Source organism: Acipenser ruthenus, chromosome 50 (assembly GCF_902713425.1).
Source record: "Acipenser ruthenus chromosome 50, fAciRut3.2 maternal haplotype, whole genome shotgun sequence".
Lineage (NCBI taxonomy): Eukaryota > Metazoa > Chordata > Actinopteri > Acipenseriformes > Acipenseridae > Acipenser > Acipenser ruthenus.
Genome location: NC_081238.1, coordinates 2,565,485 through 2,585,960, shown reverse-complemented (window position 1 = coordinate 2,585,960; position 20,476 = coordinate 2,565,485). Strand labels below are relative to the sequence as shown.

Sequence of the window (20,476 nt, the reverse complement as noted above, 5' to 3'; positions counted from 1 at the left end):
AGGTCAACAAACAATTACCTTAGATTTTATGGAAAACAATAAAAATATAGATATAGGTGGGTTCTACATGATTTGAATTCAAATAAGGTATTATATGATTACAACTTAAACTAGGCCAAATACAAATATACCTTTCACACTACACTTTATTACAGCTGAGAGCTGGCATATAATCTCTTTGTACAATATAAAACTAATCTGTGGATTGTGGTGTTTGTACAGGGGTTGCATGCCAGCAGCTCCAAAATGTCACCCAATGGCCACCTCGCCAGTCAACTGAACCCGGTGAACGCCTCGAGGTAAACTGTAACCAGAGCCTCCAAGATGTACTGGTGCCGGCAGCGGAACTGCAGTGAACTCTACCTGCTGCTCTGCTCTCCATATGGATCAGATACACAGAGAGGGGACAATCTCCCAGACAGGTTTGACCTACCAGAGACGACAGGGAGAACATAAAACTGATCATCAGCAAAGCGGAGAAGAGCCATACTGGAGTTTACTTCTGTGCAGCTCAGACACAGTGTTTCATTGAAATCTGCTTTTTAATCAAAACCCCCAAACCAGGGAAAGCTGTGTACATCAGTAGGGTGCACAGCTGGTAACGGTCTGTTCATTTAGTAATTTACAGACAACTTACCTGATCAAAGGTTGCCCCCTGCAGGATATCCTGGGAAAATGAAATGTTTTTTTTAAGCAGATGATACACCAGCTTTCTTTTTGTGGTTAATATTATTTTGAGAATTGAACATGGTGACATTGGAAGATGGAAGCTATAAAACAGAAATTAAAGTGTAGAAACATTTGCTTTTGGTCAGAAAGGTGTTTTTGCAAACTTCCAGTTCAATTCACCCACTTCTGATTTGACCACGTCCACTAACAATCTGACCCTGCCCTTATCCAACTTGGCCCCCCCCCCTCTAATTATTATTATTCTATTATTAATCATCCCTGTAAATTGAGCTTGTATGACTTTGCAAACCCATCGTCGCCGCACCTACTGCTGTTAATATCTCATGAACAATATAAGCTGCATTTTCATATTTTATTAAGTTCAAAATTGAACAACACTCTTCACTGTGACCTAAGATGGCCGCCTCATATTGGGGTTATTAGCGGTGGAGGTATTTGCTTCATAGTCGGTACACAGCTGTATTCTGCAATTCCCTAGGTCACACAAGACAATGAACCATGACATTGACTTCTGGCCTAATTTGGCTGCCATGTTGATACAGCTGCATGGTGACAGTGCCCTTTGACCTCATGCTGTATTCTTTGATTTTTTACTTCAGTTCTATTACCAGTGTTGCTGGAGAGCCCCTATCCTGCAGGTTTTCTAGGTGCCTTTACATGATCAATGGCTAAAGATCTGGAACACCTGTTAATCTTGACTAATTAAGCCAATAATTGGTTCAATTAGGTAACTGAAAGATTGGTTGAAACGAAAACCAGAAGTCCCAGTAGCTCTCCAGGACCGAGGTTGGAGACGCCTGTGCTACATGGCTTTAATCTCTGGCCATATAAATGATATAGACCACATACTTTAATATTGGGTTTTTATCATTTGTACATAGTTGTATTCTATAATTCTCCCAATCAAGTTCCATTACACATGGTGTCCAGTAGAAATGAACCTTTACTGCCACTTCTTTAATCTCTGAACATATTAATGATACAGATATTCTCCCCTTATCCCTTAGATCAGTGGTTCTCAACCCCGATCCTCTGGACCTCAGTGTCTTCTGGTTTTTGTTCCAGCTGAGCTCTCAATTACTCAACTAAACCCTTAAATGAACTGATCATTTGCTTTTTAACTGATTTCAGCTCTTAAGCAGTTGGTGATTTCAAATTAACTGTATAATCGTATAAGTAACCAGCTGAAAGCAATTGAAAGGGTCTAATTAAGCAAATAATTAGTTCAGTGAAGGGTTTAGTTAAGAAATTGAGAGCCCAGTAGGAATGAAAGCTAGAAGAGAACCCCTTCTTTAGATTATACTGTTGGGGAAGCTGCTTATTTGTACACAGTTGTTTGCATCCTTTTAAATACACCTGCCTTGCAGGTAGATTCACTTTATTAATTGATTTGAGATTGGTCAACCAATCAGGGTCAAATGACCTTGATAAGCAGGGGATCAATCAAGCACCAGCCAGTTAAGAACACACCATTTCGAACTATATACAATACAAGCTGCCAAAACATCACCAAAATACACACTCTTTACTAACATTGCACTTAGCCACAGAGTGGCGCTACGAGTGTAAACTTCTATAATTAGGTTTTACAGGGAATTTCTACAAGGAGATATATTTGAGTGCAATATTGTAAAAAAAAAAGCTTGTACGAGCAAATCAAAAACAACACCCATATTCATATCTTTCAACCTCTGCGGTGACTATAAATAGAATGTATAAACAGAAAATAACTTTCATAACCTGCGTTCTATTCTTCAGACCGCAGCATTGCTACTTTTTAGGAGGATGAGCCTAGCTGCCACTTTCTTAATGAATGCTCTGCTATAAGGAGGGTTGCTGTTTATGGGTCAGTGACGTGTCATTTCCTTCCAGTGGGTGGGTATTACCTGCACAGATACCCTTCCTGTAGAGAGTGAGCTCTGTAGAAATACAAACTGTCTGCACTGATAGCACTCAGAACTTAGAGTCAGACAGCACAGGAACTTGCCGCTGTGATCAGCATGGTTTTTGTATAACAGTCTAACGCTGTGGGGACAGGGGGCCACGGTGATACATTCCCATTGACTGGCTGTACAAAAACCTCAGTGTGAAGCAGGCAGCCTACACTGCTGAATACTGACACTGTACCTCCCTCTGGAGAACACGCTGGCGATCACTTTCACAAATTACTGTATGGAATAATACTCTTTCTTATGAAATATAAAAACATTGATGGTTACATTCATAAAGAAGATTTTGATCTGAAGACAGAAATATTGATCTGAAATGTAAGTATTTATTAAGAAATTGTTGAGATGATGGGCTTCCAATTTTACATAATATAAAAAAATTATCTATTTTAAGGATGACAAATATGCATATTTCAATACAATATATCTGCTTTGCTGGAATTGTCCCCATTGATCTATTCTTGTCATTGGATTTGACTGTGTGATACTGGAAGTCAGGCATATTTTGGAAATGGGACTAAACTTACTGTTTTAGGTAAGTTCACTTTCCGATCATTATAAAAATATTCACTGTTATAAAATAGTGTAATGTACAAATATGTGCTGAGCATCAGAAATTATATCTGTAAGGGGTTTGCCTGCTATCTGGTTAAGAAGGAGATAACATTGAAAAAGATAAATGTATTATTTTTGACCCGCTGTATGCAGTTTATCAACGTGCTAGTTCCAACTATTCTATTCTAGTAACTGTACTCTAGGGAAGGCATCCACCTAACTGTACTGGGTAAATCAAGCTGTTTTTATGTTTTATTATTATTATATTAGAATTTATAACAAACAATAGATATGGGGTCAAGGTTAACAGGGCACTCTTCAATAAGTGCTCTATGTTGTAGTCAGTCTTACAGCACTATGTTAAATTCTTTAGGTAAGAGAAAGACCCTTAGTTAACCCAGAATGTAACCTATACTATACACTGGTTATTATATCAATGGGGGCGAGCACTGTGCTGGCTATGAAGTTTACTTTGGGCAAGGTACCAAGTTGACTATTTTAGGTAAGTCAAACCATCACAACCCTAGACTACATCAAAGACTGTGTTATTAAATTGGATATTCTAAAACTATAGATTTAAGAGCATGTAATAAAAACATCAGGAAGCTTTTTCTAAAGGAAATACCTACATGTAGCTCCCTTGTTAGTTTTGAAGCTGCCTGATATGTTTTATACCGATTCCTCACGGCACAAACACCCAGTATTACTTTTGGCAAGGCACAAAACTAACAGATTTTTTTGCAATGCAAACTGACCTAGTTGAGGCATCATGAAAAACATCTGCAGGTATACTAGAGCAGTGAATGTGTACGTCGTCTTTGTTTCAGTGAGAGTCGTATCTGTGGGTTTATGGGTGAACAATCAACAAATTATTAATGACACGAACCAGCTAAGAAATATACAAAATAGCTTAGTCTTTGAATTTGTATTGGGAACTGTATCACACTGGCGTTCGAGAAGTGTTCTTTGGTGCCAAGCTGAGAGTTCTAGGTAACAAACCAAATACATTCAAAACATTGTTTTATTAATACACCCTTGAAAATAACTCTATTACTCCATTTACTCCAGTTTTAAGTGTACATTTTTTATTGCACTCAGTTTGCACTTTTTAAATCATTATTCATCTGGAAGTCAAATAGAAGGGCTGCATGTTTATAACACAGTAACTGCATTATTATTCCATTATAGAAATGAAATCAAAGTTGCGTTTGTGTTATTTTTCCGACGTGTGTCTCCATGTTGAGTCTGTAGTAACCAGGTCTGGTTTAGGTAGATATGATGTGTTTATAAGACAACCCTTTCATGCTGTGCTCATCTAATCCAGCTACCTTCGGAGATGGCACCAAACTGACAGTTTTAGGTAAAAATGCTTGCCCAAAAGCTAATATCCCTTATAAAGGTGTACTGTAGTGTACCATGGTAAAATTGTTAGTCTTATTAGTTAACCTTTTATTTAGTTGTCAAAGGCAGTTTTTACCCATCTGTTAAACAATGTGAATCAGCAACCAGCTTACTTTGGAGAAGGAACCAAACTCACAGTTCTAGGTAAGACAATGGAGAGCTGATCTTTCCAATTCAGGATGGAATTTTTTAATATATATGTATAGATAAATGTGTGAGGAAGTTTTATCCATTGAGGTTAATTTCCTGTTTCATTATCAGACCTTTTTGGCAGGTCTACAATACATTTAGTCTGTTGATTTTTACTGAAAGCCTTGTAGTAGAATAACCTGATAAAATCTAGTTATTTTTCAAGCGTATTTTGATAAAGGACTTTAGCACTGTGCTTCTAACCTCCAAGCTTATTTTGGCAATGGGACAAAGCTAACAGTTATTGGTAAGTTATGTGTCTTTAAATACTAAAATATATACAGTATATATTAGGACCTAAACCAAGCGATTGTCTAGTGTTGTACGTATTACAAGGCAAGTCTCAATTATTTGAACTTTCTGTTTGATCTGTAGTCAATGAGGTCTGTTTAAGACCTTTTATGCTTATAAGACAGAGCCTTCACTCTGTGCTCAAACTATAATCCAGCTATCTTTGGGGAAGGCACCAAACTGACAGTTCTAGGTAAGAATACAATATGCCTCCATGCTTTGGACAAAATCTGCAAATAAATCATGAGACAAACCGACCTACAGCTAGGGAAATCCAATGGTTTCCATTGTTACAAAAAAGGATTTGATTTCAATGTGCTAGCAGTTGTAACGTAAGAACATAATGTAAGAACAGTTACATTTTGGCAGCATTTATCATTGGAATAATTTGTGAATTTATATGTGATGATATATATCATTTTCCAAAGGGTTCCAAATATATATATTGTACCTAAAAAAACACCTTGCATAGAATATGCTGCTTTGTTTAAGAAGCATTTTAAGGGACATGAAATATGAAAATAAATGCAATTTAAGAATTAAAGGGAAACATAAGACAGGTGTAATTACAATAAGTGTGATTAAAACATAATTTTATGAGCTTACTAATTAAGAAGCCATTAGGCACGGAGCCTGAATTGATGTTGTATGTAATTTAAAATGGGGAGCATTATTTTGTTCCTTTTGAAAATCATGTTTAATGCCTACATAAAGAAAATGACCATAACAGGAGAGAATTTTATTAAAGCTGCCTGTCATTCAGCTCAAAGCAGTTTCTCTGTAGCAGTGAAACAGTGTGAACCTCGGCCAAGCTTACTTTGGAAATGGAACCAAACTGACAATTCTGGGTAAGAAAACAAAGAATATCCATTTAATTCAGGACAGATTAATGTCAAGCTATTATGCAAAGTACTATACATAATAGACTGTTGTTTGTAGATATTCACATGCATAATGCTGTATTAAAGATTGACATGGCAGGCAGCACAAACCCCACTTGTGTTTAATGGGGAAGGCAGTTTTTCTGTAGCTCTGAACCAGTGTGAACAACAACAGCCCAGCTTATTTTGGAAAAGGAACCAAACTCACAGTTCTCGGTAAGAAACTGATGCAACAGCTAAATACGTTTGCAATTATTTTAAATAATGCACATTTATTCAGAGGGATTTCTAGCGAAACATAATGGGGCCTGGTTTGTGAATATTCAAGCATTTGCAAGTTAACATGAGTGAGTGAGTTTGCAGAGTAATGTTGCAGTTCACCATGATTTGCTTTTGCTGTTGATTCCAACTTGCCCATCTTTCACCTTGTGATTTATGCATCCCATATAGAAATTTAACATTGGACATTTTCTTGGTAATTTTGGTTTCCATGCCTATACTATTGACAGGGTTTTTATCATTATTTATCATACCCAATAGGTGTTTAGCTTGCTTTGCTACCAGATGTACCACAATAAACCTTGCCTTGGCAGTCAGCCCAAAGCCCCTCTGTGTTTAATGTACAGGAGGCAGTTCTTCAATCGCTGTTAAATAGTGTGAACACTGAGCCAGCTTACTTTGGAAAAGGAACCAAACTTACCGTTTTAGGTAAGAAAGCAAATATAATGTATTTTGTATTCAGCTGTAGCTTTTTAATAATGGTGTCATATCTCGTTTTTATTAAATGTTGCCATAATTAGTGTGTTATCCTTTTAACATCACACAAATTAGCCCGTCCGGTCCATAACATGTATCATGACTTTCATATTGTGTCTTTAGTATAGTGTTATACGGCTGGTATCACAAGCTTCATATTGTAACCTTTTTATAGTGTTATATAACTGTTTGGAGAAACAAAGTCAGTATAGACTGCTGTTGGATGTTTGTGGAATGTTCTGTTGATGTGAGAGTCCTTTAGTAATGTCCCTGCCAGTTAAACAATGTTGTTGAATCCTCAGTATGTAGATCAGGGCACATTCCAGTTACTGTCGATACAGTGCACCTGCAGCTGGTGGTTTTGCTATAGCTGAGAGACGGTGTGTAGTAACAGTGAACGGTACTTCGGGGATGGCACCAGATTAACTGTGTTAGGTAAGAGACCACCTTGAAAGTCAATGATCTGAGGGCACGTATTTTTTATTATGCATATGTTTTTTTTATGATGTTCAATGCTGTTCTTTGACGAAGGTACCAATAATAGATACAATTAAAAGACGTTTATTTGTTTCTTTATTTTTTAAAGAGGGGGCTCTCATATTAACATGCCACTGTGTGCTGTACCAATGCACTATTTGGACAGGTTCAGGGATGCCCAGATATTTAGCGAACACGTTGTCTGACTGGGGTACAAATGGTGCAACACGTCTCTAGTTTTCTCACGCTGTCTGAGCATTGTGTTCTGATTCCTTTACCCTGTTCTTTGGTGACGGGACCAAACTGACAGTTTTAGGTAAGAAACCAGCACCACACTCTTCAAACATACCTAATACACAGCTGTGTATATTTTGCAACTGTTAGTTTTGTTAAAGTCGTGAAGCATTGTGTTCTGGAAATTCACCTCAGTACTTTGGCAAAGGAACAAAGCTGACTGTTCTGGGTAAGAAAAGTCTTTATGAGCTTGAATACTGTCAAACGTGACATTCAAAGCATACATGTAGATTTAGCCTGTACTGGGCTTTGAAAACTGCAGGTGTTGGTTTTGGCAGAGTCTTTCAGTGCTGTGTTCAAACACTTCGCCCTTGGAGTTTGGCACAGGAACTAAACTAACTGTATTAGGTAAAAAGGGGATACTCTCAAATGAACTATATAACTATTTACTTAACCTAATGATTGAAGCTCATTGTTAGTACAATCAGAATTTCTGAAAGACTGTATGCTTACTGTATAGCTCTGCATAAACTCCACTCCTCTAGTATTGTAGTGGTAGTTTTATTACAGTAAAGACTTGATGTGATTCAGGCAGTGTACTGTACTTTGGAGATGGCACCAAATTGACTGTTCTAGGTAAGGAATTCATGTTTTATTTGTAGAGATTGCAAGCTAAATTGATTTGGTAATATATAAATAGTTTTTTTTAATTCAGTATTTAGTTATTAAGAAACATCATGAGAAGATTGTGCATATATTTTAGGGTCAGAACTTTTCAGTAAATTGCAGACCAGCATACAACATATTCCTATATAGTCCCACATGGAATAAAAGACCGGCATTCATCCCCTCTTAGATATCTATATACTCACAATCTTCAATAATGACAATAAAATGCAGAAAAAAGCCTTTAAAGGCACCATTGTATCTTTGTCCTCCACATCCATTCATCTGCCTAATGGCTTAGGTTAGGAAACTGCTAGCAAACTCAGAAAAGTACAATTTAACCCATGTCTCAGAAAGGTAGTTTTTTCACAGTCGCTTAGCACAGTGTTCTGTAGATGTGCAATATTTCGGTGGAGGCACCAAACTTACAGTTTTAGGTGAGTAGAAAGAAAATGCTGGAGATCAAACAGGCACCAAAAGTGTTCTGAATTAATGAATATTTCAATATCCACTGTTCTACATATTACAGATATATCAGATTGTGCAAAAATACAGTTCCAAGTAAATTACTGATGGGCAGTATTGAAAGCAAGTAAAATAAATCGCTGTATACAACCAGCATTGAGATATCTAGCATCAAATAACATTCCGTGGTATTGATTAATATATATATATATATATATATATATATATATATATATATATATATATATATATATATATATATATATTAACCGGGTCTCATTTGGAAATCTTACATTCATTCAAATCCAAATTGTACTGTTCCAAATTACACTGCTTTGCTAAACAGATTCAGAGCTTGATCTAAAGAAAATGATTTTATTTTCAATATCTGCTGTTAAGTATAGGTTTAAACTTACTTCACTCATGAGAATAGCATTATTTATGGAATAACTACAGTACAATAACAGTCATGGTGTATTCTCTAGAAATACCATGCATAAAGCTATTGTCAGAAGCACCATTGCTTTCTGGTAGGAATTCAGAAATAAACAAGAAACAACTGAAGACTATTTACAAAGCCTACATTAAACAAGTTGGTTATTTAGGATTTGGAAACTTTTGGGTGCCTTTTTCCTTTCTGGAAACGTTGTGCCAATGGCTTTTAAGGTTTCATTAAACCATTTTATTCCTGAACAGAAAAAAAACACTAATCAATAACACTGTAATCAAGCTTTTTAATTAAATTCAAAGTTTTATAACTTCACAGTGAGTATTTCTTCTCCTTTCTTTAAAAAGTGCGCAAATGATACCTAATTAGCTTTGAATGTTTATAATAAAACAATGTCACCTGAATCATTTATCACTCTATTCATAAGGTATGATTTATGTGATGTGCTACTGCAGTAGATAATGACCAAACCCTTTCCAAATCTAGCCTACACAGTATCTAGAAAAATAATCTTAATTCATTTAGTGAACATTGTGTAAAGGGGGTTCGAAATTAAGAACACAAAAAAAATTAAGAACACAAAATAAAAGTGTATTGTGAGTTTTTGTTACTGGTGAAGCAGATTTTTTTTAAAATAAATCTGGAGAAAAACTGCCATGAAAGAAAGGCCTTTTTTCATTGTTTATTACAAAAACCAAAAAACAGGTGAAAATAATTGCAAATAATAGGTTCTGTGAAAGCTCAGAGGTAACAAACAGAAAGCAATGTGATTAACATGCAGAACACACAGCTACTGTGTAAGTTTATTAAACCATTATCTCTCATCTGACCCCATTAAATAGAACACGTATATTGTTATTAAACAGTTTTCTGTTGACTTGAAACCATTTGGCTAAATGTATATACAATGCATTTATTATTAACATAACCCCATCCAACTCATGTAAAATATTGACTTTTCTTAGTATATTGGTTTACTAAAAAAAAGTTTACTAATTGTTGACAGCATGCCATTGATATAATAGGATCATCGCTTATCCTTTCGCTATTGTTCTTGCAGCTTGGCTAAGCACCTTGGCTGTAAGAATAATTAGACATCCATATTATTAATCCAGCTTCTTGTTTAATGCATTTTAAACAAAACTAATCCCTAAATAGATACTGCCTTAAGCAAACACTTTGGGTAGTACCTCCGCCAGTGTGTTCAATTCTACTCTCATGTCTCTTTATCAGAGCATGACATTTCTGAACCATTCAGCACATCAATGTATAGAAGCATTTTCCCCTATTAACAACATTTTAGCTAATGCATTAAAAGTATTGATAAAAGCACCCAACCCATATATGCATTTAAAAGGCTCTTGGAATGGTCAAATGGCCTCCTGTCATTTAGAACTTTTCCTGTGTTTTTAATGTTTTGTCAACAGGACCATGTTTTTGTTTTTCCTAAACTCTTGGCAAGAATATTGCAGTGTTTTAATTATACTGTCATTTGTCTTGCTTAGAAAAAGACCCAGTTCCCCCTAAACTTCACATCCTCGAGCCGTCGAAGGAAGAGATTGTGCAGAAGAAGCGGGTGACCCTGGTGTGTCTGGCCACTAATTTCTACCCGGATCACATTGAAATCACCTGGAAGATCAATGGCAAGAACAGAGAGGACGGGGTTAAAACAGACGATTATGCAACCAAGGATGACAAGAACACATCCAGCATCAGCAGCCGGCTAAGACTGACTCCGAGAGAATGGTTTAACCCCAAGAACACCTTCACCTGTGCTGTGGAGTTCTACAAGGAAACTGATAAAGCAACATCTATTGTAGAATATATCAAGGCTAAAGATGGTAAGTATACTAAAACTACAATTAAAATAATAACAAAAAAGTCTCATTATTTGTCAGATTACACATATGCGCATTGACTTGCCTACAGTGCTGATCATTCACACACACATTCCTTCATGTGCTGATAAGCATGTTAGCTGTTTTACATACAATAGCCCTGTAGACTTGAGGCTCAGTGTGAGACTCCGTTATTTTGACGCTTCAGTTTTAAGCAGTCTCAAACTGAACGTGCATTAATGGGTTCAATAAAACCCTCTCGCCTGTGACTTTTCTTATGTTCTTATTAAAGAAAATACCTTTCATTGTGTTTCGTTTGGCATCTATATTCCGAGTGCCTAACTGGATAATTACACACACTTCAAAGAGGTGCAGTGTTACCAGTGTTCGGGCTCTTATAAAAGTGTACCATAGTAAAGTATAACAAAGCCTAGTGAAACCATTTTAAAGCATTTGAATAAAACCAGGGTAAACTATAGCAAATGCATAGTATAAACATGGGAAAATCAAACTGCAAAACTACCATGGTACATTATTATATGGGAAGCACTTAATACATGCATTTTCAAATGTTAAAACATTATTCTCTTGTTGTTTTCTGAATTATTTGGAGTGCAGATTTCATGTCATATTACAAATAAGATTTTAAACAAACTTGTAACTTGTATTTTCTGCTTTATTACAGGCTGTGGCATGACTCAAGGTAAACATTTTGTTTTTCAACACATTAAAGTCATTTAACCCTCCTGTGTTGCATTTTGACTGGAATCATACTGACTCTAAACATAATGGTGTGTACATCAGACTAATGAAATACTAAAGTTGGCAGAATTCAGATGTTCTGTATGTTTGCCATAAAAATCCTGGTGAAGAAAATATAACATATTAAATAGGCATCACAGTTAAAGACCCAGAACCTGCTGTCATTTTATTTAAAAAAAATAAATAAATACCGCACGTTCACAATGAAAAAAAATGTGTTAAGTTCTGGGTGTAAATACAGGTTGGATATTGTTCAGAATAAACTGCATTAAACACAAGGCAAGTTGTTGTTTTTTAAAGCAATGTAGAATAATGCATCATGACCTTACCCTAAAACACCTGGACTTACATTTTATACACCCTCATTACTTCAAACTAATATAGGTAGAAGTAATGACCTTAAAAAAAAACACAGTAGCTAATTTATACATCAAAATAAAAAATGATGTTGTATTTTCATAAACTCTAGAAATGTATACAGTAGTCTAGAACTGTGTCTTCTGGTTTTCAATGAGTTCTCATTATTTAACGGAACCCTTAATTTAACTATTAATTAGCTTAATTGGACGTTTTTAATTGTTTTCAGCTAAAACAATTGGAGATTTCAAGTTATCTATACAATTTTATAAGTAGCTTGAAATTGGCAACTTTTAAGGAGCTGAGAACAATTAAAAAGGTCTAATTAAGCACATTGTTAGTTAAATTAAGGATTTAATTAAGTAATTGAGAATTTGGTTGGAATGAAAACCAGCAGACACGGGGGGGGGGTCCCCAGGGCCAGGATTGGGAAACCCTGCTCTAGAATACAGTTGCTATTGTAAAACAAAAATGCATTGAACTAAATGCAATAAACAAGGTTTATTTAAAGATCAGATACCTAGGATTCCTTAACTCACAGTTTCTTAGATAGCTGACTTGGGCAAGAAGCTGCTCTGGAAATGTCTCTGTCCCAGCTGATGAACCGGTATGGTCATAAAATGTGTGAGAGCTAAAGGGGTGCCATCCAATGCTTTTAAACCCACTATGTACCGCTTACTAGCTTAATTACCATTATTACATAGCAATCAGAAAGAAAGAAGACAGTGATTGTGATCTTTTTGATGTCCTAAAGTGAAATCTGTGTACGTGGAAAAATGAACCTAGTGGATACTCATTTATACCAATTACCTGGCACACCCCTAAAAAAAACCATTTATTTTCTTATCTTTTTTTCAGACTCCTATCAGAAGAGTTCAGCGGCTGCAAAGTTTTCATACACACTGTTCATTGGCAAAAGTGTCCTGTATGGGCTGCTGGTGGCAGTTTTTGTGTGGAAATTTAGGGTAAGCATGACTTTAAAAGCTATAATAAACTGGCATCAGAATTTAGATGATAAACAGACTCTGTGTATACAATAAGAAAAAGGAATCATTATTTCTTAAAATAAATGTTATTTAGTTTCCAGTAAATCTTACATAACATATATTGCCATCATGTCCTAGGTCACAGATTTTCCTAAATGGAAAATAAGGTGAATTACGTTTTTCTAACTGTTGGTAAAGAATATGTATTGCAGATACACTTCCAGTCAACTTTGTAAGGTCGTGTGATGGAAGCTGACATTGAAAACATAAGAAAAGCAGTGATTGGTACTCAAATGCGAGCCAATGCGTATAGCTTCTGGGAGCTTGACGTCTTTTAAAGACAATACATTTAGAATGCTTATTTTTTTCTGGAGAAATATATATTTTTAGAAGGAGTCGTTATCTAAAGAAACGCTCTGAATTGTTTTTCCTACAAGGAGCAGCTCATCTGTGTCGGATGTTTTCCTTCAATGAAAAGTGCAGCATGGAAAAGAGTGTAGGAGCCAGTTTTAATGATTACAAATGCTATAATAAATACCATTAAAAACCGAATACACATTTAACATAATGCATGTGTCTTTATATAGAAAAATGTGAGCTCTACTAAGTGATGTTAACCCATACTGCGCTAGCTAAATGGAGTATGTTCGACTAGACGATGATGGTGGAAAGGGCAACCGTAAACCATAAGGAACCAGGAGTAGCATAACCATGAGCACAAAGCTAACGATATCTCATTCTTCATTCTGCAGCAGCCTTCACCGGGTAAAAACTTCAACTAGAAGACGAAGGGAAGGATGCATTGGAACCAGCGAACCAGAAGAGACTCTGCATTGCTTCAGCGCTAAAATAGCATTCTGCTTTGCATTGTTGTTCAGTTCTAGCAGTGATGTTGTTCTTTATAACTAAAGTGCTCATTTTAAGAGTCGAGACTCAATAAGGCTCACAGTTGGCTTGCTGGAAAACTCTTAATATTTCTACAGCTGTTCTGTACAATTGTTTTCCAGAGTTTTTTTTTTTATTTTCAAGCCAACACATTTTAAAACATTTTAAACTTGTTTTGGCTTCAAAATGTCTTCTTACTTTTTTACACTCAATACAAAATGATAAAAGGTGTATTTGCAATGTTAGCAGTAGCTTCGCTTAAACCTCGCTTTTAAGACTTGGGTTTGATATTGTCAGGAATTGATTTCCATCCATATTTGTATTACTGAACACAGGAATGAAAATACTCCAGAATGTGCTATTTAGCTTTCCAGCCTCTACCAATTAAAAGTGCTGGAATTATTATTCCATCTAATTAATTGCATCCTTAAATAAATATTGTAATCATTAATATAAATGTATTTGCTGGAAATAATGCTGCAGAATATATGACTTTTATCTAGATACTACTTTTTTCTTCGTCCATCCTTGGAATTATACAATGCCTACAGTACTTGCATAATAAAATGGTTTAATGTATTCATGTTTATGTTAGTCTGGTCTATCATAGCTATTTCTGATTGTATAAAAGTACATATGAAAGAATGTATGAGTTCTAGTCAACTTGTAATAAATAGGACCCATACTCAACTGGCAGCCTGGGCACCAGTTTTGGCCTGCAATGACCTATGAATGGCCCCAAAGGTGACCCACAATTATAAAAACAAAATCTCTATGTAATATCCAAATGAAGTCCTTATTCTGAACTGGCCTTCCAGGCTGGCCACAGCCTTTATACACACCTGTATAGTTCACCAAATTGAATGATTTATTGCTTACTCAACCAATGAAGGTGCCAGTCCCCTCCATTCCAGCCACATTCCTACAGGGATGGAATTGAGGGTGCCAGGGAACAATTTACCCAATAACTGCAACTCAATCTGCACAAACAATGTGACATGGTAGCCTTGCCCTGCCACTCTGAGCACTAGAGAACATGATTTTAGAACAACAGCACATGGTACAGGATGAGTCCAAACAAATGGTATTAGCAGATACATGTGCCATGATAGCGCCATGATTCTGGGTAGAAGGAGACTCAGAGGCAGAATGCTGCAGTGAAAGCCTGTATGTTCACGTTTATTAACAAACACACAATAAACAAAGCAAAGAATAAAATAAAATAAATGCTTCTGATTGTCCAGACAAAACACAGTCCTTTCTTCCAAAATAAATTATTATTTATTTCTTAGCAGACACCCTTATCCAGGTTGACTTACAATTGTTACAAGATATCACATTATTTTTTACATACAATTACCCATTTATACAGTTGGGTTTTTACTGGAGCAATCTAGGTAAAGTACCTTGCTCAAGGGTACAGCAGCAGTGTCCCCCACCTGGGATTGAACCCACGACCCTCTGGTCAAGAGTCCAGAGCCCTAACCACTACTCCACACTTCACTGGACGCATGTGAAAATAGTGTATCTCAGAGGGAGTCATAATATTGCATTATAGTTACTTTATTAATGTCGGGGATTATAAATGAACAATGTCAGTGTGTCTAAAACACCACAGTACAGCACTGCACCTATGCTATACAAAGTACATCAGGGAAAATTACTGCAGAACAAAGCACAGTAATACAGTCACTGGCAATATAAAGCACAGCACTCCAGTTGTTAGCGTACTTTTTCAGTCCATGCCAAAGTAATCAGACAGCTGTTTTTTTTTTTTTTTTTATGTGCACTATAAGTGCATGTGAACCTGAGGCAGAAATGCCATTTAAAAAAAAAACAATAACAACAACAACAACAGTGCACACACAAGCACAAACTCTGGCCTCTTTCTGCTGGAATTATATTCAAACTGTAATCAGGAGTGTTGAGTGGAGACTAAGGACACAGACAGTGGTGGGTTTAGGTGTAAATTGCCAAGCCGTATCACTGCTGCTGATTCCTCTGGATCCTTGGATGTACAAGATTATTTTTAGGCTCGACAGAATTTGATTTTGATTTTTTTTTTATCATTTCGACAGATAATATCGGTTTTTATTTTTAAGATCTTGTTTTCGATTTTTATCGATTAAAATGTTCGGTTGTGTGAAATGAATGGGGGGAGTTCTTTGGAATGGCCTGACAGCACAGCACGTACAGATCAGGTGGAAAATCCACAGCTGCTTCTTGTGTCTCATTCTTACCAAACATTCTGTCGAAGCCTGGGGTATCTTTGCTTTTTTTCTTTCTTTCAAATGAGACTTACTGCTCAAATGTTCAGCAATACGATTGGCCTGTCGAGTGATTTCTGTTTTACAAACTGCAGTGCAAAATGTCCTCTTCTCCCTTTCCAGACTTTTGCACCTTTTTAAATTCGAGGTCAGGGCCTTCACTGCAATATTCCTCTTGAGATTTTCTTTTGTGACCCATTATTGTGATAAAACAACACATTCGGTTTTCATTACTGTACAGATGCTCTTCCTCAACGTAATGAATGCTTTATAAATTCCCTGCAGCTCCAGTCTGCTGCAGGAAATTGGTAGACTGTGAAAAAAAGTAGATATCACCTTTACTGCACAGTTGGCATTTTCTATCTGTGAACTTTAATAGTTGAACACAACTGTTTTAAACTTTTAAAATGCTGTCAGATTATTTATTAAAATCTACATTTTACATTAAAAAAATATTTTGCTGATGTATGTTACAGACAGTAACACTTCTTAATATGACATACCATTAAATTGATTAATATAATAGACTGTATTTTATGTCATTATATCATTTATTCATAGTGGTTAACGTTTCCAGCCTGTTTATAAAGGGTAGTAAGGTGAAGTTACATTTCTAAACACTGGGAACTGGATATTATTTTCCATTGTACAAATATTAAAATAAAATTAATAAATGCATTATTTTGTATATGTGACTAATCATGCATTTATCGTGCAATTTATTTATATGTGCAATTATATTCATGTTAAAATGTGTTATCATAGAACAGGAGTTTGTATGACCCCTTCAAAATACAGTTCAGAGGAAATCATCTCTATTTTTGTAATGTTGTAATATAGTCTATATATGAATATTGAAACTGCATTAATTATTTTCATTAATATATGTATTACACCGTTATTGTATGACAATCAAATTAGCTTATTGGATTTAAAACAAACATGCATGCAAAATAAATACAATCACATTTCATCTGCAGTGCTACTCGCCTCTGCTGAATTATTATTACATGAACCCTAATCCCAATGACAGTTAGTACAGCTCTTATAAATAAAGCCCTGTGAAAATCAAGGATTTTTTTTTTTTTTTTTTTAATTCACGGCAGTGTCACGGGTAAAGTGCCGTGTTTTGCGGAATGTGCACAAATAGATAAATGCAAAGTTCAAAATCAAAGTTATTCAAGCACTTTACAATAGCTTGTGAAACGGTGTTGTAATTAACAGCCTGTAGGTAAAGTGTATCTGCAAGGGCAGCTTTCAGTTCTAGTACATCAGATGCATGTTCACCATTTAGGTCTTGCAAAACAAATACAGTGTGTAATCCCTACTGATCTTGGGCCTCAGTCGACTCGTCAGTGTGACCACTGACAAGCAACCAGACTGTTTCACCAATTCCATAATCTCCTGCTTGTGATACTTGGCAACTTTAGGTAAGTATTCATGTCTCAGCTGGGCTGAATCACTCCACCATGTGCTATACTCAGTCTGAAGAATCTACGTAACTTTTAGTTGTCCAATTTTTCAAGAGGGATATTTGTGCAAACAAACACCTCTGTCAGGTCAAAATGTAATGTGTGTTGTGCTTCATGGGATTCAGTGGACTTTTGGAACATGGAAGTCACCATATTTTGTTTCTTTGCAAGTAAAGCAGTCGTGCTCCTGCTCTGGATTTCCACCTTTCTCTTTCGGTGAATACTTGAATCTACAGTAACGTTGCAGGACGTACAGAAGAGCTTACCTCCATCGCTGTGTAAAACTCCGGCTGGATACTGCTTTACGTGATCTGCTGCAGACACATTTTTAGCCTTTTTAGAGACATCAATTTTCTTGTTTACAGTGTAGTATTTTAATTTCCTGCCTAGATTGCATATAGTCACATGACATAATCACTGCACAGCACTATGTGCATGGCGAACAGTACATACAAGCACACTGCAGAGTTTTTTGGTATGAAATACAAATAATAATTATGAAATAATGTATTTTTTATTTCTTAAGAATATAGAAAAAATCACGGTATTGGGCTAATTTCACGATTTCCATGCAGTCTGTGAAATCGCGATGTATACAGAGCCTTACTTATAAACATTTACCATAGAAAAATGCATTACAAACTTAATGCTGCATAGTGAAGCAGTAAGATATGGTAAAACATATTAAAAACATGGTAAATGCAGAGGATTACTATTGGAAAACTGCAAAATCACTGTGCAAATTTACCGTGGTAACTTAGTTTAAGGGAGCCTACATAAACACTGAAGTACTTGCTTACAGTTACAGTATAATATGATCAACATTTTTGAAGCAAAAAGTAAATGTTTGTCAAGGAGTGATTTCAACCCCACACAAATATAAATTATAACAAAACATTTTGTTTTTTAAATTATGTTTATTTTTTGCTAAAAACACATTTAATTCAATATTGTCTTATACAGTTTATAACATCCTTTATAGAGTGTTTATAGATGTAGTATTGACTGTTCATAACGGATACTTAAACAAAAGTTCTCATTTTATAAGCATGTATAATTTCACTTGACAGTTTTTTACAGCTCATAAAATGTTCAATATTCTGGCAATATTCTATAGTATAAAGGGCTATAAATATACAGTCAATTTCTATGAACATCTGTAGATATCAATAAGGTACAAAAAACCCTAACAAGTAAATAACACCCATGCTGATGTGACACACCTGTTTGTTCAGTTCCAACTCTTACTAAACAAAGAACAAAAGTGTGCTTCAGCTGTGTGCTGTGCTCTCCCCCTCTTCGAAAACTGTAGCGTTTCCTGTGTTTCCAAGCTGCTCTCAGAACCAAGGTGCAGAGGAAGTGGTGAGTCTGCTCTGGTGCTTTTGTGCTGCTTGTGTATCGCTATGAGTGGAAAGAAAACCCGCGTTTGAGAAGTAGGTCACCAAACCACAGCACAAACTGACATGTGTTAAAGATAAGTGATATATACTTAAACATGCATTTAAACAAATACACCCTCTGGCAGTCTTATATTAACACATGTCAAAATACACTTTAAGTCCAGCAAGTGGTTTTATTTTGGTAGCAGTCCTCCAGTTGTAAAAAAAAGCCTTGTGGATAATATGAAAAAACACCCCTACGGAATACCAAATATATTGAAGGGCAAACTACAGGGTGCATTGAGATCTTCCCAGTGGATAATATCTGACACAAGACTTGCAAGGGAGACTGTTGTCTTCTGCTCAGTGTGCACTGTAGAAAACTCTCAACTGGTTTCACAGACCCTGAAGAACACTAATCTTGGACAAGGTATTCTGAGAATAGGGCTGATCATGGTCTGTGAAACATAAAGCAAACATCCTTGAATAACATGCATTACACTTGAACATTGAAAAAGAGTGTGCAGAGTAATAAGTATAAACAAGTAACCCTAATGAGTCTGTCCATTATTTCTTGTTGCTAATTATTCTACCAAAAATTGTCGTTAAGGCAAATGTAGGGGGTGAGCGTTGATTCAGACAGGGGTGAAATTAAAGATGTAGGCCGGTATACGTTTATGTGCACTCTTCAGAGGAGCCAGCCAGGTTCATGAAGTATATGAGCAATGTCCAAATTAGATTTTTTTTCCTGTATTAATTCTAACAACTAATAACATTAATAAAATCATCTGAACAGTGCAAACACTGTAACCTGGCCAAAACAATAGAAAACACATTGTAACATTACACAGGCATTATTGTAGAGGGAACACATGAATCGCGATATTTCCCCTCAGGTATTATTTGTGCATGGTTATTAAAAATGTAAAGGTGAAAGGGGGGCGATCGTTCAAACTGGGGTGTTGACTCGGCTGAATCTGGTAATTGTATTTGTTTTTTTAGGGCACATTGTGGTTTTAGCCCTGCCGATATTACTTCTCCAGCACACCCTTGTGTACATCATAACAAAACAAAGAGTGGTGACATGGTATGGAATAGGTTACTGAGCCACAGTGTTGATGCTGAATCAATGGGATCTTTTAACACCCGACCTGACAAAGATCAATCAGCTTATAGAAACTGAATGGCGAATGGCCTCCTCTCGTTTTCATTTCATTCTCTCATTCATTAATGTTAGTCTCATGTTCTTAAAAGACTTGCTATGGCTTTCTTAAGAACTGCTAAACCTGCTAACCACAGTGTTTTGCAAAGGCAACGTTAAAAACATGTTTTAGTTCCGGCCCAAATATGGTGAAATAACTTTACATGTGGGAGCAGAGAAACCGTTACGCACAGATGTTTGTGTACAATATCTCAGAATTGGTTTGTGACTCATTGCAGTCTTGTTAATCTTTTCTTTAGATCACAATGTTCTTCTAAAACAACACACACACTGTTTTGTTTTACCAAGTCTATTGTTAGAATTTTT

At 36.0% G+C, this 20,476-nt stretch overlaps 1 gene segment (V, D, J or C); it reads left to right on the top strand.

The window, feature by feature from the left end:
• The first annotated feature begins 246 nt into the window (after positions 1-246).
• Positions 247-14,409, top strand: LOC117407870 (T-cell receptor beta-1 chain C region-like). The segment is given in 6 exon segments: positions 247-299; positions 7,585-7,652; positions 10,508-10,843; positions 11,526-11,543; positions 12,818-12,924; positions 13,698-14,409. Coding segments are annotated over 6 exon segments (612 nt in total).
• Positions 14,410-20,476: the final 6,067 nt, after the last annotated feature.